The sequence below is a fragment of the Triticum aestivum genome, chromosome 7A (assembly GCF_018294505.1).
Source record: "Triticum aestivum cultivar Chinese Spring chromosome 7A, IWGSC CS RefSeq v2.1, whole genome shotgun sequence".
Lineage (NCBI taxonomy): Eukaryota > Viridiplantae > Streptophyta > Magnoliopsida > Poales > Poaceae > Triticum > Triticum aestivum.
Genome location: NC_057812.1, coordinates 649,195,824 through 649,221,390, shown reverse-complemented (window position 1 = coordinate 649,221,390; position 25,567 = coordinate 649,195,824). Strand labels below are relative to the sequence as shown.

At 43.3% G+C, this 25,567-nt stretch overlaps 1 protein-coding gene and 1 long non-coding RNA gene across 2 annotated transcripts; one reads left to right on the top strand and one right to left on the bottom strand.

Moving 5' to 3' along the window:
- The first annotated feature begins 2,217 nt into the window (after positions 1 to 2,217).
- Positions 2,218 to 2,990, top strand: LOC123155010 (uncharacterized). Its single transcript, XR_006477156.1, has 2 exons — positions 2,218 to 2,480; positions 2,609 to 2,990. It is a non-coding gene; the product is annotated as an uncharacterized lncRNA (long non-coding RNA).
- Positions 2,991 to 3,399: 409 nt separating this feature from the next.
- LOC123153645 (uncharacterized) lies at positions 3,400 to 4,375 on the bottom strand. Its single transcript, XM_044572667.1, has 2 exons — positions 3,806 to 4,375; positions 3,400 to 3,630 (listed from the first exon to the last, which is right to left on the bottom strand). Exons 1-2 carry the CDS (start codon positions 4,325 to 4,327, stop codon positions 3,400 to 3,402), a joined length of 753 nt encoding a protein of 250 aa, XP_044428602.1. The 5' UTR covers positions 4,328 to 4,375.
- Between the last annotated feature and the right edge of the window lie 21,192 nt (positions 4,376 to 25,567).

Genomic DNA, 25,567 nt, shown 5'->3' with positions numbered 1-25,567 from the left:
GCAGGAACTTCGAGGAAAATAAAAGCTTCTGGTGTATGAAAGCTCCTCCAAGTCTCATCATGGTCCATGATACTTAACCATCCTCAAAACGTTAACACAACCTTACTTGACTGGGGGAGAGCAAGATGGGAGATGAACAAGGTCCACACTGGCATCATGCGACAATCTTTCAAGAGAATGGAATTTGGAGGTTGTTGGCTTTCATGTCACACATGTTATTGTTAATCACTGTTGTATATTGCTGAGAAGGGGATAAACAACTACAGATTTAATTTGCATTTGAAATGCCTTTTGTTTTCTGCAACATTGATTGTACCAAAACTTAGTTAGTTTCCATACCGATGGTTTGATGGTGTGTAATGGACAACACAACGAGAACAACATACTTTCATAAAGCATTAGCCTTATCCTTAATATAAGTCTTCGTTGGGCCTGTAATAGGTCTGGTAGTTTGTAAGACTTGGTGATTTCTGATAGTGGAAATCGGAGAGGAAACTCTCTTTTTCAAAAAAAAAACTCTTCGTTGGGCTGTAAAGAAAAAAAGATCCCTTAGCACGAAGAGAACAAACGGCGCCGCAAGGCGTGCTTTACCCTTCTAGTTATATTCATATTAGACTGGTGCAATGAGATCCTTTTGTTAGTTGTATACTATCTCTTTTCAAAATTCTCTCTTCACTGTCAAAACGAGAAATGCCTAAGTCTATGTGTGATCAATTTGAATATTTCTATCATTATATTAGTTTTTTGTCGTATGTTTTTGGAACATATTGGACATGTAGTTTCCAAACACCGAAAGCTATCATATACTCTGTTTTTGACTGAATATTTTTCATGCCACAATCGAGTATGCATCACATGGAAATGAGGACTCGGGTTTTCTGCTTCATGATGCACTGACAGTTCACTTGAACCAGCAAAATTACAGCAGGCCAAGAAGTTCAGAGATAGGCCATGTCTCTGTAACGAAATTTGTCAACCACACCATGGATACAGATGTAACAGAACTAGTCTAGCGAAAGAAGATCCTTGTGTATGCAGAGCTTATAAATGAGATATGTTGCAGCAAATGTACTATATATATATGAAATGTTTTTTTTCCTAATAAAGCCATCAATTTGTTGTATTGATCGAAGGTGTGTACTGTATTTAGCACCAGTACACCGCACAACCTGCAAACTCAACCTCTTACATCTGTGGATCACAACATAACGTCGACCGAGGCTTGGTAGAAAACAGTTAGGAGTAAGTTAGCTGTGCTAAGGACATTTTGAGTTGGCATGATACCAAACATGTTATAGGCAGACTCAATCTCTAACATCTTCACATACATATCAACTATAGCATTTTCATCTTGACAGCAGAAAACAACCCACCCAAGACCCAACCTGTTGGATCATACCCTCAAGTATACTAGTAATAACTAAAATTGCACGTCACCCAACCTGTTGGATCATACATGAAGGGATACCTCAAAAAGAAAAAGTCTGAACTAACATCTTGCAAATCACTAAGTAGTTCATGTTCCCAGTACATGAATGAAGAGACACAAAAGGACGGACGAGTAGCCAGTTCCCAGTACATGATGGGATTCAAAATGAAATGAAAGGGGTAGCTAATTAATAATAGTTCCAGTACACGAACGGATAAAAATGCGGATCAGCAAGGACTAATGGACGAGCGGATACAAAAAGAAGAGCATGAAACATTGGAGTGAATGGAGCTCGCGGGGCATGCAGAGGCACCTCGATCTAGTCGTCGAACCGCATCTTCACGGGCTGATGGAACCACCTAGCCGACTTGCCAGAGTCAGAGTCGATCCACTCCTTGACGGACGCCTCTACCTCGAGGGCCAGCTCCTTGAACTCATCCGCCAGATGCTTGAAGTAGGCCACCTTGTCCGCCTCTGTCCGGGAGGCGGTGACGAGGGCGGGCTTGGGGTAGCCCCTTCGATTGAGGGCATTGAGACCGTAAAAGGCTTCGCGCAGCGGATGCTCCCGGACGTAACCCTCCTCACACTCAGGCCCGGCCCTGAGGGGGGGCAGGGGGGGCGGCCGCCCCGGGCCCCCAAAAGCCAGGGGCCCCCTCCCAGGGTATGCGTGCTGTATATCGGCCCATAAGGCCTGCTGCCTTCTCCCCGGAAAAAGGTAACCCAGCGTACGTACGCAATTAGCGTTAGCGTTGGGAGTCCTCACGTTGTTTTCCTTTGATTGATTTGTCTAAAAAAGGTAGTTTTCCATTGATTCTTAGATCGTGAGATATTTCTTAAAAAAAACGCTCGTGAGATCCCTAATTACGTAGTCACTTTCCCCCTAATCCAGAAGTCCCGATTCCCATCTCAGGCGGCAGCGGAGGCGCAGGTGGTGCAGCATGCACAACATCGCCGAGCGCCTCCGGTCTCCACTCTCCAGCCTTTACGCACACGGCGTACATCACCTCATCGCCGAGTTTCATCAGCCACGCGATCTCGACTAATTCACGAGGTATATCAGATAATCATTCCCTATCTCCTATTCCCAGATCCTATATATATGTTGCTATTTGCCAATTAAGTAATTTACCTTCGACTAACATTGTGTAGCCTTTGATACCATTTTTTTTATATTTTCAGCATTGTATTATCATGTCGTCTAAAAAGTACTCATTCGATAGGGATAAAAGAAAAAGAAAACAACGTGAGGTCTTCTTGGTAGAATCACAGAGATGAACGATGATACTAGTGCGTCGATGAACAAGGTGATACTAGTGCGTCGATGAACAAGATGATGAACCCCTGACACTCATGGTGTTTGAAGATATATTTGGATATTTATTGAGAACGGGCACCCTGAATCATTCAATGATAATGAACTTGAAAAGTGTTGCACAAATTGCATAAACTATGTCTCTCGATGGTTCATCTGATGCTGGGGTATATGATTTTATTTTGCAATTAAAGGTTATAAAGTTCACTTTGCCCAATGGCTTAATGTTGATATGAAGATTTTCGATCATGTGATATAGTTGATTATTATGCTGTCTCCATTGCTTATCACATCTTATTTGCCGTGCATGTGACTATCGCATTGGTTGGAAGAAGCTTCTCAAAGTCGAATTATTGAAAAACTATTTGAGTTCACTAATAATTCAAGAGAGTGATTGATTTGGCAACGTTACACATATAGAAGAAATTATTGGATAAGGCTGACATTGATCATAGGTGAATTAATATCAAGGAATGCTAGAAGAATCTTTTTAAGGTAATATGTATAAATCATTTCATATGAATATTGTATTTTAAGTGTTTATTGGTTTCATTTCATATATATGTATATATTCTGTTAAAAAATATGTATATATTCACTATTATTATGTTTAAATTAAGGGCCCCGAGTTTTAGTTTCGCCCCGGGCCCCCGAAATTTCAGGACCGGCCCTGCTCACACTCGGACAAGACGATCCGGCAATGTTCGAGCAGGCCAACGCTCAGGGTTGGAGGGCGGCTCGCGAACTCATCCACCAGCACTGGTTGAAGTAGGTCAACCACCTGGATGCACCTCCCGGCGGCTTCCGCCGCAACCTCCAGGATGTCGGCGTGCCCAAAAAGGGCGTAACTATTGATGGTGCCAATCTTGTCAACACGATTGATGAAATCCTGCCAACAGAGAAGAAGGCCGCATGATACACAGGTTATTACATAGTAAGCAAACAAGCAAGAAGCGCAAAATATAATACGGAGAGAGCAGCAGCAGGGCAATTAATCACCTAGACGTAGTACCTGAGCATTAATCCTACACTTACGGGGCATTGGACACGGGAAAGAATAGTACCTGAGCGTAGAAGGCCTTGACATCTTCCGCCGGCGCGCCCTCCGGAAGGGGTCCCCAGCCGCTCCAGCGGTTGGCGCCCTCCTTCGGCCACGCGAACGCCACGACGCCGTTCCCTCGGGTGGTCTTGGTTGCGTTGCCCGGCGGCACCGCGAGCGCCAGGACGCGCCGCGAGGTCTTGGTGGCGTTGGCCGGGAGGAGGCCCCAGCCGCCCGAAGCGCCCTCCGGCACCGCGAGCGCGACGATGCCGTTCCCGCGCGTGGCCTTGGTGGCGTTGGCCGGGAGGAGGCCCCAGACATTGGTGTCCTCCGGCGCCTCCAAGGAGAGGAAGCCGCCCGTGGCGCCCTCCGGCACCGCGAGCACCACGTGAGCGCTCCCGCGTGAGGTCGCCGGGACCGGGAGGAGGCCGCAGACCTTGGTGTCCTCCGGCGCGGCCAAGGAGAGGAGGCCCCAGACCTTGGCGCTGCAGCGGGAGGTGGGGTGGCCGACGGGCAGGAGCACGGAGGAGGAAAGGAGACTCGCCATGGGGATGGGTGCTCGCCTACCTCCCGGAAGTTGGTGGGAGGACGGAGGGGTTGAGGATACGAATGGGCGGGGTTGGGGATACGTCGTCGGCTGATATAGAGGGACGTACGCAGCAGCAGGGTGGCGGTGAGTGTGTCAGAGATTCTTTCTTGTCTCGGAAGAAACTCGAGCTTGGTTTCAAATTCAAATTTCATGCAGCATTTCACACACCCTCCCGCGCACGATCCAGGAAGCTTCCGGGCCCACTGTCAGCGGGGCGCACACGTCTCTCCCCCTCGAAGAAGCTTTCGCTTTTGCTTCGAGGAGACGGCTGGGCTGTGCGCGCGTCAGAGAAACTCTTTTTCTCGTGTGCTGGGGAAATTTCGGTTCAGTTTCAAATTTTGAATACTGCCTCCCTCCCTCGCACAACCAAAGTGGCGTACCGTCGTCTCGCCCGTCCATGATCCACCACTCTCGACAAGGTTCCAAAAACCAAAGAGGGCAGGCAATAATAAAAATGGACCAGACTGCATAAAAGCACAGGTCAAAAAGATCAGGGGGATCGGTGTGGGCTCTACTCGCTGACAGGGGACCCTACTTAGGAGACGCTTGGACTCTTGCGCCTCCTCGTGTCGTGTCCTCCTGAATTCTTTTGCATCTCCCCTGACGCGTGGGTTCACCAACAAACTTGGTGATTCTTTTTGCTGTGCTTCTTCTCATGGACATTCCTTTTTTACCAATCCATTAAGTACTCTCTTTCCTTTCTTTTTTTTTTGCGGGGAAAGTACTCTCTTTCCTTTCAGCGGGTCAAGAGGATTTACCATACGGAGTACCCTTCTGTCGTCAAACTCAACGCCATCGTATGATCCTACACTACTAGGGAAAAGGCTAGCAGCAGCGCGGGTTTTGTGCTCACTAGTAGCGCGGGTAGACGCGCTACTAATAAGGCGCTACAGCTATTGCTTAGTAGTAACGCGTGCCCGCACGCGCTACTGCTAGGGCAAATAGCTGCAGCGTTTATTCACTTCCGCGCTACTGCTAATGTAACTACTGGCAGCGTGTTTTCTCGCCATCGCTACTAGTATTCTTTTTATTTATTTTTTATTTTTAGTGTATTTATGTGCCATAGGACAAATATTGATACAATACCAGTTATGATGTTTACATTATTATATCCATAACAGTGTGTCAAATGAAGATGGATTAGGTTCAAGTGGAGGCAATATGTGGTGCATGTCAAAAGTATACTACTAATCCAAACTTGATCTAGTTTGGACTAGTAGTACTTTCGATGTGCGCCACATGTTGCCTCCACTTGAATCTAATCCGCCAGCACAAGCTATTTAATCATCATCATAGTCATTACCACCAATAGTATTTATTTAATCACCACTAACACTAGCTAATAATAATCATCATAGTCATTACCACCAACACTAGCTATTTTATCATCATAGTAATAGTGTAGCACATCATCATCCTCAAACTCATTTCTAGCTAGCTAATCACTCCTGCTGCTCTCTTTTAGGTAAAATAACATAAAACATGTGTAGCTCTCCTTCTTAATCAAGTTGGAGCATGTAGATGAACCTGTCTCCTAATCGTGGGTAGCGCATCTGTTTGCTGCCCCTAGTACTTCTCTGCGCTTCTCCATCACACATTTGGTCCAGTCTTGCACTATTAAGCATCCGTTGCTAATCTTTAATGCACTAAAGTAATCTGTAGGATATCTTGATCGTAAGCTAATAATACTCATGGTACCTTTAGTCTCGATCCCATAAGGCACAACATTCATCGGGAGTCCCTGTTGAAGAACATCATATGGTAACATACTTAGCAATGAAGTTTAGCTTCAAAAATAATGTATGAAAAAGATGCACTGAGGACAAATAGTAAAAATCTTACCATCTTTCCTAAATAGATGTGACCGTAGTTCATTACGAACAATATTGGTCGCACGTTTTCAGTACTAACATTTCTAAATGCAGGAAGAAAATTTGTCTTGACAGTATCAAGATCCTCAAGCCATGAAACATAATGACTTAGCTCCTCGCAGTTGAGTTCAGCTTCGGGACAGTAGTAGGTCCTGTCTATCAAGCCCCGGACATGTTTGCTTGCACCGAACAACTATTTTTGAATAAACAATATCAAAGACATAAATATGGTTGAGAAACTCACATAATGGTATAACTGGAGGCATCTGCATATCGACCCAGATGTCAGTATTACCTTCAATATCATCTTCCGGACGAATATCAAAGGTGATAACCATATCAGGCTCAAATGCATAAGTCTTGCATAGTGCTCGCCTTTTTTTGCATCCAAAATAGGTGTAGTCGTCTGAATTGTATAATTTTACGTGGAAAATATAATCATGCTCAGTCTTCAAGTAGACTTTCTTTACCTTCATAGTATGACTGAAATCTATCTTATCCAATACAAAAACTCTTGCATGGCAGGGGATACGCTAGTACAATAGTAAAAAAAATAAGTTGAAGCAAATGAAGCAGCTGTCATGCTTAATTACAAAAAAGACTTGTCGTTGTGACTTACTGTATCCACTTCGAAGTTCTCGTCCAGCTTGATGCTGAAGCGCCTATCATCATCTAGGAAGATTCCGTCGCACAGGCCGCGCTCGTCTTCGCAGTATTTGCAAATACCGAAATCCTTTTCGTCATCAGACATTTCCTATGTTCATAGTTAAAACATTAATTGAAAATCGATCGAAGACAATTATCAGGATACTCAACACACAAATCCGGTGCACTCGATATTTCCTACATATTCTGGCACAAGTCATGCCAAAATTCACGGAAAAATCCGGCATGACCTTTGCTAAAATAGGACATATTGAGCGCCTGAAATTTGCCGGAACGGAAATGAATCAATACTCCGGCAAAACATAGGCCACTCAGAGGTGTAACCTGCAAACATGACCGGCCACTTGGATATTGAGCAACACAAGATATACATTTCAAAATATCTTATATGACTCAAATTAGCATGCATTCAATAAGCAAAAGTAAATCATCTCATGCGTCCGTACATCGTCGAATATTATCACTAATACATCCCAAATAGTGTCAAACATATAACATCACTAATACAACTAAACCCTAGCACACGGCGGGTATCGGCGCGGGCGGTGGACACCCACAGAGAAGGAACCATCACGGGATCATAGCTTCAGTGAGATCCCTGGAGAACCTGCCATGTATTGGAGAACCTGTGCTCCAACGCAAACAAGTAGCGACGGACGTGCGCGTCCTCCTCACTGACATGGTGACGCACCACCTCCGCGGAGTCCTCGAGCCTCTGGACCGTCACTGGCCCACGCGACCGCCACCAAAGAAGGTTCGGGTCAACGACAGGCTGGCTCCTCACCAACCTGCGCCCCCCGGTAGGTAGCGCCTCCCAGTACCACCCCGGTGGAGCCCAGTCCCGGACATGGCCCATCTGGTCAAGCAGGTGTCGTCCTCCGCCGACTCGACGACGAGGATGCGGGATAGGCATCGTTCACGTCGATGCGAGAAAAATTGCTTTAACTAAAAAAAATAGCAACAAGTTCTTACTAACGAGTTCTATTATTTCAATTAGTTCTTACTAAAAATAAACTTACTATAAATAAAAATAAACTAATACCTAATTAGTACCTAGTTCTTACTAACTAATTAGTACCTAGGAACTACTGCCCTAATTACCATATAAGTAATTAACTAACTAGCACTAAAAATAGCCTAGGGTTCATACTAACTAGCACTAAATAGCTAGGGTTCATACTAAGCAGAGACGAGGGATTGGAAGGGGAAAGTGCTTACAGAGGGCGGGCAGAGAGATGGGGTCGGGGGAGACGGCGGCACCGAGGCGCGGCAAGGCGGGGTCGGGGAAGACGGCGGCGAGGCAGGGTCGGGGGAGACGGCGACAAGGCGGGGTCGGGGGAGACGGCGGCGAGGCGGAGGCGACGAGGAATAGTAGAGGAGAATTGGGGGAGGAAGCAGAGGAGAGGGGATCAGGCCGCGCGGGGGGTTAGGTAAAAATAGCTTTAACAGTAGCGTGAGGAGGCAAAACGTGGTGCTGCTAAAATCTGTAGTAGTAGCGCTGTTCGTAAAAGGCACTACTACTATACCTAGCACGTCGGGAACGGTGTGGCAATTATAATAGTAGCATGTCCTGTTCCTGCCGCGCTACTGCTAAGCGGGTAACAGTAGCGCCATTCTAGCAGACGCGCTACTACTAAGTAGCAGTAGCGCCTCATTTTAACAAGCGCTACTGGTAACATTCTGTGTATAAGGTTTTCTCTAATGCAAGTAAAAGACCCTGAGCTACCCCTTACAATGATATGGAGGCGCTTAGACCAATTAATTACCTCTACCATCTTTTTATCTGAAAATGATCAAACAGGAGGGCACTTCCATAACGGTGAACGAAAATTTTCTTCCGAAACTCAACAAAAGAATGGAAGTTGGAGTCTCGGTGAATACAGCTGTATGGAAAAGAGGCTGTATTCGTAGACGAGAATCATTTCTTTTTGCTGAATTTGAAATCTCAGAAAGTCCTTTTCTCTTTGATGCAAGTAGCCTAATTACGTATTTACGTTTCTATGTTGAAGATCTGCAATTGTTTCGTTCTCAGCAGTGAACTCTGCTGAACCTTGACTCGATGACGCTACAAATCTTTGACATCAATCTCAATCTACTAAGTGTAATATTTGCCGTTTAACTTTTTTTTTGCGCAGGTCAAAATGCTCAAGTTTTCCCCTTGGAAATTTTGCATGTACCATTTGGATGTGACAATGAACACATCTATTTTTATTTTTATTTTTTAACATTTGTAAAATTCATTTTTGGCGGTATTTTGACCTGTGCAAAAATACCTGTGCACGCGGGGATTTGTAAAATGGATTTCCGTATATGTAGGCACATCAGATTGCTGCAGGCTACCAAGCAATACCATATCGATTATATTGAGAAGGGCTGCCTGCCCGCGATGATGGGGGTGGGAATGAGATGCTGGGAGAGAGTTGTTGGTGGATTGAGACTTGAGAGGCCCTTCCCCAGTGCAGCATCTACCAAGTGGTTGCTCGCCCTCAGCCTCAAAGGTCTGCCTTCTTTCGGAACCAGATCCTCTAATATTAAGAAGGAAAGTTAGAGAAGCTACAATCCTCTAACTTTCCTTCTTGCGATCCATATGATTAAGGCTAAAATGATTTAAATTAATATACAAATTGCAAATTTAATATTTACATTCATAATCATTACATACAAACAATTTGATGGTGAAATAAAATCAATTATAAATTATTTATATCTATAGTAAATATCAATAGTAAATAATCCGCTAAACGTCTCTAACATTCCTTCTTCATTTTACACTATGATTACACTATAGCACAGTAACTTTGCTTCTCTAAGTTAGAGGATCCGCCTCCCCTTCTTTCTTACACAAGTTCACGATTCATTGTTGGGACAGGATGAAGACTTGAAAAACACATACTTGATTTTTTGAAATGAAGAATTCTGGTGTTAATGGCAATGCTGTTTTTTTTACAATTTACTCATTCAATTTACCTCAGAGTGTGGTTTTTTTAATCAACATATTTAACACGGTACAATTTCCATGGAATTGAGATTAGCTAGCCCCTTCTGCTTTCATGCGGTACTAGCTCTACGAGTAATATGGAGTCCATGCGATTGGGAGGATTTTTATGTTGTCTTAGGGGGGGGGGGGGGGGGCAATACTTTCGAAAATTGCTTTTGGAGCTCGGGCCGGGTTTTCAAAAATTCAAAATTCAACAAAATTCATATTTTTACATTTCAAAAAAATCTGAAAAATACAGACATACATGGAGGCATAAAACACATGTGCGTACATATTCAGGATGAAATACGTTGAAATGAGGATTGTGTAAAAAAAGACAAATATGTGGCTTTTACACAAGATACTATTCATCCCAAAAGTCCATGGATTTGTTCTTTTTGCACAGATCGCATCTCAAGGTATTTTATTTTGAAATTTTACACACATCACATCCTTGTGTACTTGTACATTTTTTTCAGAATTTTTTCAAAACAAAAAGTATGATTTTCAAAACAAAAAAAAAATCGGCCTCCATGGAGGCCAAGCTCCAAAATCCCATTCTCCAATACTTTCAGCTATTATGACTATCAAACATGCATCTGAATTCTCTATGGCATGGTTATATATATTCTCCACATGGCATTCATTTTAAATTTAATCTATTTCTCATATACCACCATGTCCCAAAAAGTTATTGAAAAATCCCGCGGCAACGCTTGTGGTATCTTCTAGTTTTTTTTTAAGTTCCAGTAGATATTTTTTCATGTGGCCTAAAGCAGCCCACGTAAAAGGATCAGCCGATCGATCACGGGAACTAAACTACTAGGTTGGTTTGGATCTCCCCCGATCACGACGCTTTAGTTGGGGTCGAGGGGAACGATCGTTGGTTCGTTACTCTCTTCACTCACGTTAACTTATCCTCTCTTTTTGTTCTTTCTGTTCAGCCCATTGGGCCTTAAGATCAATTCTTTGACTGAGCAGCACACACGTTCCACCGGATCGATTAAATTGGTAGAGTTGTGTAGCGTGTGCAAATGCATTATTTTCTCCAGTCCTAGAGAGATGATTAATCTCTTATGTTGTTATTTTTGTTTGAACAGTGAATATAACATGAACGTATATGTACAATTTACAATGTTATATGATTATTCTCTACATATTATGGATCACCGTAAGTTTTACGTATTTTGTGTGCAAGTTTTTTTTTTCATTTTTTCTTCATTTCTTTATTCTTTTATACCAATGCCATCGATTCATTCTTTTTAGAATATTTTGTTTTTAATTTTATTTATGTTTATGTTTTATTATTTGACAGTCACCTGACTTTTTTGTACATTCATTTTCTTCCTATTTATGTATGTTTGTTTATTTTCCCTTTTAATCATTTTTATGTCTATGAATGAATTTTTTTTTGTGTGTACACACGTACATATTATACAATATGGGTGTAAATTATACTGGTAGAAAATTACACTAATATATTTAATCTTGCATTTATTAAAAGTCCAAATTGTATGCAAGTTTCTTTTCATAATTTCTTTTATGTTTTATATTTTATTTATTCTATAAGGGTAAAGTACCAGTGCCACTAGTTCATCTATTCTTAGAAAATTTCACTTTTACAAAACCTCCATTATTATATATGATTTGATAGGTTTCCTACCTAATTTTTGACCTTTAGGATGTCACAGAGTAACCACATTCACCTAGGTATGGGACCGGCTAACAGGAATTGGCAACGGCTGGCGCAGAAAAAAAAATCAATTAGCATAGATATTTCAGGTGCATAATGATTACACGACAGTTTTTCTTTATTTCTTGTTTTGAGCCGTTTTTCTTGCATGGTAATACATGTCTCATTTATATCATAAAACATCAAAATACAAGCTACGTAAGGACCGACATAATAAAACTGAAAAGATAACAGAACATCTCTAAATTTGACACCAACGTCCGTCACCTGCCTCTGACACCACCATAGCAGCCACCGAAGAAAAAAATGACGGAACACCTCCTCACCCGAGCTCGACGCGGCTCAGTCGCTGATATGCAGCTTTGCGGACCTCCAAGGTGTCTCACCAAAAGTGAAGCCTTTGTCGTTGAACGAATCAGACCGGGACAACACCCTGGACACGCCATCGAACTTCACATCTGGCACTCCACCACGACTAAGACGCTGAAGGAGGAAACTGTAAAGATTTGATGAAAATTTGTGTTCTATTGATTCTGGGCAAAGCCCTATTTATACAAGGATTTGGGGCGCCTCCGGAGAGGCTTCCGTTTACAACAGGCGCCCGTGGCGCGAGAAGACGCCCGTATGGACGTTCGCGTCCGTACGGCGCTTTGGACACACGTGACGACTCTTAGCGCTAATGACGTCGCTTTATTCTTAACACTCCCCCTTGTACAAAGCTGCTTCTTCTATGTCTTGCATCCTTGTATAACTTTGAGAATGTTGCTCTTAATCACAAGCGTATATGATCTTGAATAACTCCTCCAAAAACCCTGTGGGAAAAATATGAGGAGAATAGAACTTGATATGTTGTTAAAACTCCATTAAAACCCAGTAGGAAAAATAAGGAGAAAATGTTACAACATATGTTATCGTCTCTTTGATAACTTATATGAGAAAACCTTGAGGATAAAACTCATTGGTAAGTTTATAGGACAATTAATATGTCTTGTATACACTCATTAAAAACCCCGGTGGGAAAAAATAGGATGTATGACATATATTCTTATGTTGATATTACCTCATTAAAAACCTTGATGAGAACCATGAGAGTAAACTCATAAAGGGAAAAAGAGTGCAATATAATGTTTGAACAGGTTATGATTCAGAGAGGCTCTCCCCCTGATCTTTGCAAATCTCGAAGTCGTCGCATACCAATCCCATGAACATATTTTTCAAATGTTGAAACTGGGAGCGACTTTGTGAATAGATCAGCTAGATTATCGCATGATTTGACTTGCAAAATGTTTATCTTCCCTTTCTTTTGTAATTGATGGGGAAAATAATTTAGGAGAAATATGCTTAGTGATATTGCTTTTTATGTAACCTGTTTGCATTTGAGCAACACAAGCTGCATTATCTTCATAGATAATGGTTGGAGATTCGATAGAACCTTTACCACATGATTTTGTATGTGGTTTATCATTCTGCGAAGCCATACACATTCACGTGTTGCCTCAAATAAAGAGATTATTTCAGAATGATTGGTGGATGTAGCCACTAGAGTCTGTTTGGAAGACTTCCATGATATGGTTGTCCCACCATGTAGGAACACAAAACCGGTTTGTGATCTGGCATTGTGGGTCAGATAAGTAGCCAACATCAGCATACCCAATCATATCAATGTCCAAATTTCTCTGAAATTGAAAGAATAGGCCAAGATCCTTTGTGCCTTGGAGATATCAAAAGATATTCTTAACTCCCGTCCAATGGCGTTTAGTAGGAGCTGCGCTATGTCTAGATAGTAAATTCACTGCAAATGCAATATCAGGCCTGGTGCAATTTGCAAGATACATGAGTGCTCCAATGGCACTGAGATATGGAACTTCAGATCCTAATATCTCTTGTCCATTATCCATTGGTCTAAATTGATCTTTCTCTACGTCTAGAGATCGAACTACCATAGGAGCTTTGGATGGATAGGATTTGTCCATATTGAATTTCTCCAATATTTTTTGGATATAGGCGGGTTGATGAACCAAAATACCCGAGGGAAGGTGCTCAAGTTGCAATCCTAAGCAAAATTTGGTTTTACCCAAATCCTTCATCTCAAATTCCGTCTTTAGGTGATTGCGTGCTTCATCAATATCTTGTGTGGTTCCAATGATGTTCAGATCATCAACATACGCAGAAATAATGCAAAATCCAGTTGTGGACTTTTTTATGAAAACACATGGGCAATCATCATTATTGGAGTATCCTTTTTTCAAAAGGAACTCACTAAGTCGGTTGTACCACATGCGACCCGACTGTTTTAAGCCGTATAAAGACTTATTTAGTTTTACACAATATGTGTTGCGTTTTGTGTTTGGATTTGGGATTGGGACTCCATCAGGAACCTTCATGTATATGTCTGAATCAAGTGAACCGTAAAGGTAAGCGGTCAGTACATCCATCAACTGCATAGATAGACAATTTTGCACTGTTAAAGATATAATATATCGGAAAGTGGTTGCACTCATTACTGGAGAATATGTTTCAGTGAAATCAATGCCGGGTTTCTGCGTGAAACCTTGTGCTACGAGCCTTGCTTTATATCTCACCACCTCGTTGTTCTCATTTCTTTTACGAAAAAAACCCATTTGAATCCCACGGGGAAAACTCTGGGAGGTGTAGGTATTGCTTCAGTGAATACCTTTCGTTTATTGGGCGAGGCTAATTCTGCTTGGATTGCATCCTTCCATTTAGGCCAGTCGGAGCATTTCTTGCACTCTGCCATGGTCTTTGGATCATGATCAGTGAGAAGGGTATCTGCAATCTTTTCAGCAAAATATATGTCGACAGTCGTAGTCTTATGGTCAAATGATTCTCCAGAATCAACGTAGTTGATAGAAATTTCCTGCACCCTTAGTGACTCTTCGTGATTTCCCAATACGATTGAGTCTGGGTGTTCCAATGTCCCAGTTAGTTTGTGCACAACTGAGCTGGGTTGTGGAGGTTGTTCTTCCACTGGGTGTATATTACCCATTTGATGATTATCAACGCTAGGTTGGTTTAGATTTACTGGTTCAGAGAGTTTCTTTCTCTGTTTCCTTTGTTGCTTGTGAGGAGCTGAATCCTGTTTCGTGGCCGTACTTCTCCCCCTTTTCCTTTGAACAGGGGGTTGAGTAGTTTTTGTTGGTACCTCCACTCTTTCACGCGCGTTTTTAGCAGGATTGTAGGATTTGGTAACACCTTTATAGTCAGTAAATGAATCTGACAGGTTATTTGCAATGTGTTGCAAATTAATTATTTTTCAAACTTGAAGTTCGGTTTCTTGAGTACGTGGATCAGAGGAGGAAATGCCTTGGGCATTCCAATTGATTTCCGGGCATTCTTTTTGGTACTTACTGTCTCCCCCTAATGCCGAGAAATGGTCCTCATTGAAGATGCAGTCAGCGTGACGGGCTGTGAACAGATCCTGTAAGTGCATCTAGTGCCACCCCTAGTTGGTTTTGGAGTATTGACGACAAACCTAGTTGAGGGACTAATGTGTTTGTGAGAATTGGAGGATAACACAAGTAGAAGTCCCTCATTGATTCGGTTTCACTACCAGAGATGACCCCTAAAAATATATGAAGATATTGAAGCCAAAGGTGGTATATGAAGATATTCACATTGAAGACTATGACAAAAGAAGACACGTTATGAATCCTATGGAGCTCGAAGACTTAGATCTTTCGTAGTTCTTTTTCTTTTTGTGTTGAGTCATAGGAACCACCGTACTGTTAAGTGGGGTCCAGGAGAACCAGTCAGAATGACTGAAGTGATGCCTAAACCAAAAACCTATGTCTTCGAGTGAAGACAATGAGAGCGAATCTTGTCCAGAGCCGGACAAGTCAGCTTTGCTTGTAGCCCAAGTAAAGTTGCCATGAGAGTTTGAAATCTGACCGTTGAGACACATGTCAGTTCCTTAGTGACCCAGGGTCATTTCGGACAAATCAGGTCGGGTTGCCAAGTGGCTATAAATAGCCCACCCCCTACAACCATAAACGGTTGGCTGCTCAGATTTCAGTGCACGGCTTTTGTCGTTTGAGAGCAACCCACCTCGAAGCCTTTGAGAGAAAATTCCTAGCGAGGAGAAAAGCCCTAACCACCCAGAGCCAGAGAACATTGGGCATCACTTAAGTCTTCTTGTCTGTGTGATCTGAAGACTTATTACACTTGAGGACTGTGCATCCCCAGATAGTTAGGCGTCGGGTTCAGAGCATCCAAGAGACATTGTGGATTGCCAGTGAACAAAGTCTGTGAAGGTTTGGGAGTCTACCTTGAAGACTTACCAGAGTGATTGGGCGAGGACTATGTGACCTTAGCTCAAGGAGAATACGGTGAGGACTTGGTGTCCTGAGCTGCGTGTTCAGGACTGGGTGTCCAGGACTGTGTGTCCTAAGGTTTAAATACCTAGCCGCTCCAACCAGACGTATAGTTGTCACAACAACTGGAACTGGTCCAACACATCATTGTCTTCAACGAGTCACTGGTTTCATTTTCACTTCCTTTTACTTACTGATCACTCATTGTGAAGTCATTGCATGTCTGTTCTATCTTTTGTCTTCACAACGTGAGTGTATGATCTGTTTGGCTTCATAGTATCTTCCTACCTGATCCTAATTACACTACAGCTATTTGTCACTGTGCCTTCACTCTGTTGATACTTGACCATGGCTTGTCTAGTGTAGTCTAACTTCCGCTGCATAGTAATAGGCATATCTCTACTGTTTGTCTTCATAACTTCCACGTTTTGAAGACTTTCATAAAAATCGCCTATTCACCCCTCCTCTAGTCGATATAATGCACTTTCAATTGGTATCAGAGCAAGGTGCTCCCTTGTTCTGTGTGATTCGGTTTAACCACCTGGAGTTTTAGCTATGTCGACTGCTGGGATAATCAAAGTCTCCGCTGCGTGCCCCGTCTTCGATGGAACTGAATATCCCTACTGGAAGAATAAGATGCGCATGCATCTTGAAGATATTGACGTCGACCTATGGTATGTCGTCGAGAACGGTGTTCCCAAGGCTGGAGAAGGCATCTTAACACAGAGAGATCAAAGAATCAGTGTCCTTCGCAATCTCTTCAACCGCTTCAAGCGAAATGACAATAAGAATGTCCAGCACACATTTGATCGACTCACTGACATCACAAATGAGCTTCAAGCCCTCGACGCCACTGAGATCATCAAGCATGAAATCGTCAAGACGCTGCTGAGATCACTTGATAGTTCGTTTGACATTCTAGCCCTGATGGTTCAAGAACGTCCTGATTTCAAGACACTCGATCCGTCTGACATACTCGAGAGGCTCAACACACATGAGTTTCAGCTTTCTGAGAAAAGAGATATCTACGGTTCAAACTATGGGCGAACTCGTGCCTTGAAGGCAAAAGCTGTTTCCTCATCTGAAGAAGAATCTGACAGCAGTTCTGATGATCCTGAAGACATTGGAAGGGAACTTGCAATACTTGTGAAGAAGTTCCAAAAGTTCACCAAGAAGAAAGGCTTCAGAAAGTCTTCACGATCAAGCTCAAGGAATGATGAAGCTTCTGCTCATGACTACAAGAAGAAAATATGCCACAAGTGCAAGAAAACTGGACACTTCATCTCTGAGTGTCCATAGTGGGACAATGAGAACAGAAGGAAGAAGAAGAGCAAGGAATATGACTCTGACGACAAGAAGAAGAAGAAATACTCAAAGTCTTCTTCCAAGTCTTCCTCAAAGTCTTCATCACACAAAAAGAGCTCATCTGGCAAGGCACGTGCGTTTGTTGGCAAGGAAATGGATTCTGAGGAGGAGTCCGCTTCTGAGGAGGCAGAGGTGGAGTCTGAGGAGGAGTCTGATTCTGGCATTGCAAGTCTGGCTACAACATACGTCGCCAAGTCCATCTTCAACATTGAAGACAATGACTTCATCACCGACACCGATGCAAATGACAAGGACGACTCCACTCCTACCTACTGCTTCATGGCACGCGGTGCCAAGGTAAACACACGCACTACTCGCTATCAAACATCCAGTGACGATGACTCTGATTGTGATTCAAAACCCAGCTACAAAACACTTGCTAAAATTGCAACTGAACAACAAAAGGCCATGGAACATATTCAAAAACTGTTAGACAGAAGCGATGATCTGTTGGGTGCTGAAATGACTCGGTCCGAATCCTTAATTGAAGACATAAAAAATCTTCACATTAAGTATCAGGAACTTGAAGATCGTCTTGATACTCTCTCAACAACTCATGAAAAGCTTTCCTATGATTATTTTCAAAGGAAGCAAGAACTTGAGAAATTGAGAGCGGCTCATGAAGATCTTCAAAAGGAAAACGAGTCACTTCGCACCGAACAGATCAGTTCCGCTCAGGAAGGATTTGAACCACCATGTCTTAAATGCATTGAGCGTGATAATGCTACTTCTGTTGCTGAATGTTCCACTGCTACTGCTGTTGCAATATCTTCAGCTATTGATGCGGTAACTAACCCCTCTGCTGAGGATACCACCGCTATTGCTGATGAGAATTCTAGGTTGAAGACATTGCTTGAAACAGGGATGTACAGAAGTCTTAAAGGACATCAGACATTATGTGATGTCCTCAAGAAGCAGATTCTGAACCGAAACCCTAGGAAAGAGGGTGTTGGGTTCGTAAGGAAAATAAATGCAGATGGCTCTTACTGGAAACCTGAGCAGTACCCCAAAACTAAGTGGGTTGCTGCAACGGAACCTTCAGCAGATCCATCCAATTTATCTGGCTTCACTTGTGCTAACCCCATTATCATTGATGAATCCTTTGATGCAAACTATATACTGTTTAAGAATCAGAATGGTGAAGTGTTTGCCAGGTACATTGGTACTAACTGCAGGAATGGACTGCCTATGAAGAAGATCTGGGTTCCGAAAAAGTGTCTGGAAAATCTTCCTGTGAATGTCTTCATGACACCTCACTTGAAGAAGACAAACCTCAGACCAAAGGCTTCATACGGTCCAAAGGCTTCATACAAACAGAGGACTCACCTGAGTCACACTAACGCAAATGTTTTGCAGGGAAACCATACTCAGGCATATGAATATGAGAGCGGTTCATCAAACCGTCATGTTCATATGACCAAAAATTATTCTGCTTATTCTTATGAGTACTATTGTCCACCTGCAAGACTGTTTGCTAAGGCTTCAAAGCCAAAATTCTCAGATGCTGCACTTAGACTTATTGCTTCTAAGCCACCCTTGAAGATGTGGGTGGTTAAGAAGGCTTAACTCTCTTTTGCAGGGAAAGGTCTCCAGCAGAAAACCAAAATCTTTTGACGCTATTGCTGGGGACCTTAAAAATCTTGTAGGGCGCAAGATAAAATGCCTGAATGGCATCATTATGTACTTCGTTCCTGAATCGCATGCTACTCTCCCTATTAGTCCTAATCTGGATCTAAGTTTTCATAACCCACTGGTTCGTCAAATGTTTTTTCTTCACAATTCTCTTCGTGAAGCCTATCCCCCTAACTGCACTGTAGGGTACGACACCAGCGTCTTCAAAGTCTTCAGAATGGATTATTGACAGTGGGTGTACAAATCACATGACTGGCAAAAGAAGCCTTCTTATGGACTCAACCTTACGTCCATCCGACAAGAGCCACATCACATTTGCTGACACTGGTAAAAGTAAGATATTGGGTCTAGGTAGAGTTGCAATCTCAAAGGATCAACACATGGATAAAGTCATGCTTGTTGAATCTGGCTTCAACTTAATGTCTGTCTCAATGCTTTGTGATTTGAACATGATCGTAATGTTTGGAAAATATCGTTGCCTTGTACTAATGGAATCTGACAAGTCTCTAGTGTTTGAAGGGTATCGAAAAGATGATCTGTACGTGGTAGATTTCTCAGCAGGGCCACAACTTGCAGTATGTCTTCTTGCAAAAGTTTCAGAATGTTGGCTTTGGCATCGGAGGCTTGGGCATGCTGGCATGAGGAACCTCCACACCCTTGCGAAGAAGAAACATGTCATAGGCATCGAAGGCGTCAAGTTCAAGAAAGATCACTTATGCGGTGCCTGTGAAGCAGGGAAGATGACGAGGGCAAAACATCCCGCGAAGACAATCATGACCACTACTCGACCCTTCGAACTGCTTCACATGGATCTCTTTGGTCCCACTCACTACTCAACTTTTACTACTACTGCTTGCCTCTATGGCTTCGTTATTGTTGATGATTATTCTAGATATACTTGGGTGCACATAATTCTTTACAAGACTGAAGTGCAGGCTGTCTTCAGACGCTTCGCCAATCATGCTATGAACAATTTCGGCGCCAAGATAAAGCACATTAGAAGTGACAATGGCACTGAATTCAAGAACACTAGCCTTGATACATATCTTGATACCTTGGGCATCACACATGAATTCTCAGCTCCGTACACGCCACAGCAGAATGGCGTCGTCGAACGCAAGAATAGAACACTCATTGAGATGGCTAGAACGATGCTAGATGAATATAATACTCCAAGAAAATTCTGGACTGAAGCCATTGACACTGCATGCCATACAATCAATCGTGTTTATCTTCACAAGCTTCTGAACAAGACATCTTATGAGCTCCTTACTGGCAAAAGGCCAAATGTCAGTTACTTCAGAGTATTTGGCGCAAGGTGCTGGATCAAGGACCCACATCACACCTCAAAATTTGCACCAAAAGCACATGAGGGTTTTATGCTTGGATATGGAAAGGATTCGCACTCCTACAGAGTCTTCAATCTCTTTCATTACAAAGTGGTTGAAACAGTGGATGTGCGGTTCGATGAGACCAACGGATCACAAAGAGAGCAGCTGCCAAGTGTGCTAGATGAAGTTCCTTCCAGTGAATCAATCAAGCTAATGGGAACTGGAGAGATTATACCTTCTGAAGCTCATCCTGAAGAAGAACTTATCATCTCAGCACCTGATCAACATGAAGACAATGCTCAGCCTGAAGACATTCCTCCCAACAACAACACAGATCAGCAAGGGCAAAGTCTTCGCCCAGTACATCCTCGCGTTGCCAATGAAGTGCGGATTGAAAGAATAATTGATAGCATCAATGCACCTGGTCCACTCACTCATTCAAGGGCAACTCAGCTAGCAAATTTCTGTGGGCACTTTGCATTCGTCTCAATATCAGAACCCAAGAAAGTTGAAGAAGCCTTCATGGAACCTGAATGGATTCAAGCTATGCAAGAAGAGTTTCAACAGTTTGAGCTGAATAATGTATGGGAACTGGTTAAGCATCCTGATCCACGGGAGCACAACATAATAGGCACCAAATGGATATACCGCAACAAGCAAGATGAGCATGGTCAAGTTGTCAGAAACAAAGCTCGTCTCGTTGCTCAAGGATATACTCAAGTGGAAGGCATTGACTTCGATGAAACATTTGCTCCTGTGGCTAGGCTTGAAGCCATACGCATACTGCTGGCCTATGCAAATCATCATAACATTCTTCTATATCAAATGGATGTGAAGAGTGTCTTTCTCAATGGCAAGATTGAAGAAGAAGTGTATGTTGCACAACCGCCTGGTTTTGAAAATCCAAAACATCCTGACATGGTATACAAGCTCAACAAGGCACTGTATGGCCTCAAACAAGCCCCTAGGGCCTGGTATGACACACTCAAATATTTCCTGAAGAGCAAAGGCTTCATACCTGGTTCCCTAGATCCCACTCTTTTCACGAAGACATATGATGGTGAACTGTTTGTGTGCCAAATATATGTGGATGACATTATCTTCGGCTGCACCAGTCAGAAGTACAGTGAAGAGTTTGGATATATGATGCAAGAGCAATATCAGATATCCATGACGGGGGAGCTGAAGTTCTTCCTTGGTCTTCAAATACGACAACAACGCAATGGCATCTTCATATCTCAAGAGAAGTATCTCAAAGATTGCCTGAAGAAGTTCGGTATGCAAGACTGCAAAGGCTTCACAACACCAATGCCAGCCAAACATCATCTGGGTCCTGACGACGATGGTAAAGAGTTCGATCAAAAGGTATACCGCTCCATGATTGGTTCTTTACTTTATCTATGTGCATCTAGGCCAGATATTATGCTTAGTGTTTGCATGTGTGCTCGATTTCAAGCGGCACCAAAGGAGTCGCATCACTTAGCTGTGAAGCGAATTCTTCGATATTTGGCTCACACCCCAACTCTAGGATTATGGTATCCAAAGGGCTTAGAGTTTGATTTGGTTGGATTCTCGGATGCTGATTATGCTGGTGACAAAGTTGATCGCAAGTCTACATCAGGCACATGTCACTTTCTGGGACGATCACTTGTATGTTGGTCTTCAAAGAAGCAGAACTGTGTATCTCTCTCCACTGCTGAATCTGAATACATTGCTGCTGGATCTTGCTGCGCTCAGCTTCTGTGGATGAAGCAAACACTCAAGGACTATGGCATTCATCTGAAGCAAGTGCCACTTTTCTGCGACAACGAAAGCGCCATCAAGATTGCCAACAACCCAGTTCAGCACTCAAAGACAAAGCACATTGAAATTCGTCATCACTTTCTCAGAGATCATGTTGTGAAGGAAGACATTGATATCATACACGTCAACACTGAAGAGCAATTGACAGATATCTTCACCAAACCCTTGGATGAGAAGAGGTTTTGCAAGTTACGGTGTGAGCTAAATATCTTGGAATCCTCAAATGTCCTGTGATCAGGCACACATCCTAACACTTATGCATATGATGACTTAGATGTGCAACACACAAAGTAAAGTATATCTTCAATCAATGAAGACATACATTCTAAGTGTGAATACATTAATATGGAATTTGACTTCGGAGCGCCACGATAATTGTGCGCCGTGTCTGGGTCTAATACTTCCTATACGGTGGGTAACGCCACCACCAAACGTTCTATTTTGAAGTGTTTCACTCATGGCGTTACCTTGCAATGTCTTCACATTTGGTTTGGCTTCGAACTCAACATATTTTCATGATTATCTTCACTATGTTGATTATATATATATATATATATATATATATATATATATATATATATATATATATATATATATATATATATATATGCTAGTGTTCTGTCCTCTACAACATTTACTTATAGCTATATCTTCGTGTTGAATCTTTTGAACTAAGTGAATGTGATCGGACCCCAACTTCTCTATGCTTTCTATCTCAAACTCTATCTCTCCAAGTTATATGCATTCTATTGAAACTGTTGAATGTCTTCACTGCGTCCTTGTCAGTAGAAGATATAGTGACAACCATAAAGTCCGTTTTCAATGCTCATTCCTCCACATAAAATCCGGAGAAGCAGGAACGACCGCCCGACAATCCAGGCGTGCGTGGGACGTGGAACAAACCCCAAACTTCCGTAAACTGGCCACGCATTCCTCAGATGCGAATCGTCAGGGGCACCTGTGTAATAGTACAGTGACGCCCCTATGCCTATAAATACATACTCACTGCGGTAACTATCTCTTCTTCCACCCTAGCACGAACCCTAGCACCACCGCTAGCTCTCGACGACGCCGGCGACGAAGCGCTTCGCTGCCGCAACCTCTCCGACGCCGTCTTCACGCCGACCGCGGACATCGTCCTCTCCGCCGTCGTGGTAGGTGTCTTCCGTCACCAAGTTAGGGCACGGAGGATTGAACTTCTCGGCATCATTTCCCACTCCGTCTAGCAGTTCCAAGTGTGGTAAATAAAACTTCTTTTCACAGCCCCTTTTGATCTCATGGTTCTGTCACTTTCTACCATAAGAAGTTTCTCTTCACACAAGTTAGATCTCTCAATCTGCATCTCATAACATGCCTAGTATATTCACTTATGCGTCATGAAGTAGTTAGATTCCTCACTTGTACTGATCTGTGGGTTCGTACAAATCTGGAACCAACTTCTTTTCTACGAGTGAATGTCTTCGCACGATGAGGTCAATGTCTTCTAAACTGATTTATCTTCAAAATCTTCTGAGAATGCATATGACCTCTTCCCCTTCCCTCGCACCTTAATGCTATCACAGGTACATGTCCGTGGGAGAATTCTTTGATTCTCATAGTCTGCATTCATTTGCAGAATTCTTACAGCATCACATAAATTCTCCTGAAGCCAGTTCCTGTTGGTCCAGCAAAAGAAAGCCTTTTAAGCCTTTCAAGTTAAAGTTTATGGCTTCAGAAGCAGCAGCAAGGAAGGGGGGCAGACAGAGACGTGGAGGAACTTCCAAAGATCTGCCTGAATACCTGGCAGAAATGTATAAAACAGATCCTGAAGAGAATTATGGGCAGCGCAAGACCCGAATCCAATGGATTCGACGCTATTGGGCAGAACAATGGTTCAAGTACCGCTTCACAACCCAAGAGTATGCTGAGAAGAATGCCATCAAAAGACCGTGGGGAGACATCTTATTCAAGAACCTTGTACCCAGGACCAGAGATGAAGCTATTGCCCAAAGCTTCTATCCATGCATGGTCCGTGGGCCGCATCCTGATGATGCACATCCGTCGTCACTCCTCTGGTGTCGTGACGACAATATGTTCAAGCGCAACTTCCAGTTTGCCCAACAATCAGCGAAGCAGAACAAGAAGAAATTTGGGTTAGACTTCAACCCTGGTCCCTCAGCACCAAGGGCAGATGGCACACGCGACGCAAAACCCAATATCATCGGTCCGTATGCCAACCTTGAGGGCCTCATCACCCGCATCTTAGTCCAAGGGACTGCCGTGAATGACCCTCCAGCTGACTATGAGTCTGATGAAGCTCCTGCTGTACCGAAGCCAAAGCAGTCGAAGAAGCCAAAAGCTTCAAAGCCGGCCCCTTCACCAAAAATCTCAAGGGCGAAGCCATTGGCAACTGCACCTCCTGAAGACAGTGTGCAGTCTGAAGACGTATCCCACGTCTCCAAGCCCCAGAAGGCCAAGATGCCTCAACCACACACCGGCAAAGAGCTCACAGCTGCTGCCATTCTGCGCAGTGAAGCCATTGATCTATCAAGTGATGAAGATCTTGGAGATGACGCTCTCGAGCAGCTCATCAAGAGCAAAGAAGAAGCTGAAATCTTCAACAATTTGCCTCTCTTTGATGTCGCCATCATCCACAACTTCATCGACGAATGGTTTGCCACACCAAACATCAGCTTCAAAGATCTGCAGCTGCCCGTTAGCCTCAGCGTCGCCTTCCAAGGCGCTATTGCTTCAGAACTTGCAATTGCCCAGCGCATTGTTGAACTGAAGCAGAAAATTGATCATGAAAAGGCTCAGTTCAAGAAGAATATGGCCAAGCTCAGCGTGCAAGAAGTAAAGAGCTTCAAGATCATGTTGCATGAGCTTAAGGAAAACTTTCTGAAGAAGCGTGCAGAAGCTCAGGGTTCATGTGAGCGGATGAAGTCTCTGGCTGAAAGATGTGTGCAAGCCTACAATGAGGCTGAGAAGTGCAAGGCACTTGGGCGTCCTGGCATCGACCCCAAGATGGCCGCAAAGAAAAAGAAGAAGACTGTTCCAGCTGAACCAGAGGCACCAAGGCAGGAAGCAGTTTCGATTGTCTTCCCAACTGCAACGACTGGCTCGAAGCCAAAGAGCCGGTCAACAGCTTCAGAGCTCAAGAAGACAAGAACTGCTGAGGCTGAAGCCAGGAAAAGGAAAAGCTCTGAAGCCTCTCCTACTGCCCCCAGCAAGAAAAAGAGAAAGACCAAGAAATCTCGGGCTGCTCCCACAGAGCCCTTGATAGTTGAACCTATTTCTATGGTTCACCCTAACGCAGAACGTCAACTGACGGTTCATGAGCCTGCTTCCACAGAGGCTCCTGAAGCTGAAGACATACCAGCAGCCGACCCCATCGCTGCTGAAGACATTGGTCATCAGGACAATGTACAAGATGATGCAGCCCTTCCTCAGTATGAACACAGCGAACTCATCAACATTGGTCGTCCTCTGACGCCAATTGCACAAGATGCGTCATGGGCGGATCGCCCTCAAGAGGAAGAAGACAATGAGG

What these genes read in the sequence shown, in the direction of transcription:
- LOC123153645 (XM_044572667.1), bottom strand. Translation starts at nt 4,327, where the DNA reads ATGGCGAGTCTCCTTTCCTCCTCCGTGCTCCTGCCCGTCGGCCACCCC. An exon ending in TCAAGGCCTTCTACGCTCAG is followed by an intron (nt 3,631 to 3,805) that starts GTACTATTCTTT and finishes CTCTGTTGGCAG; the next exon opens with GATTTCATCAATCGTGTTGA.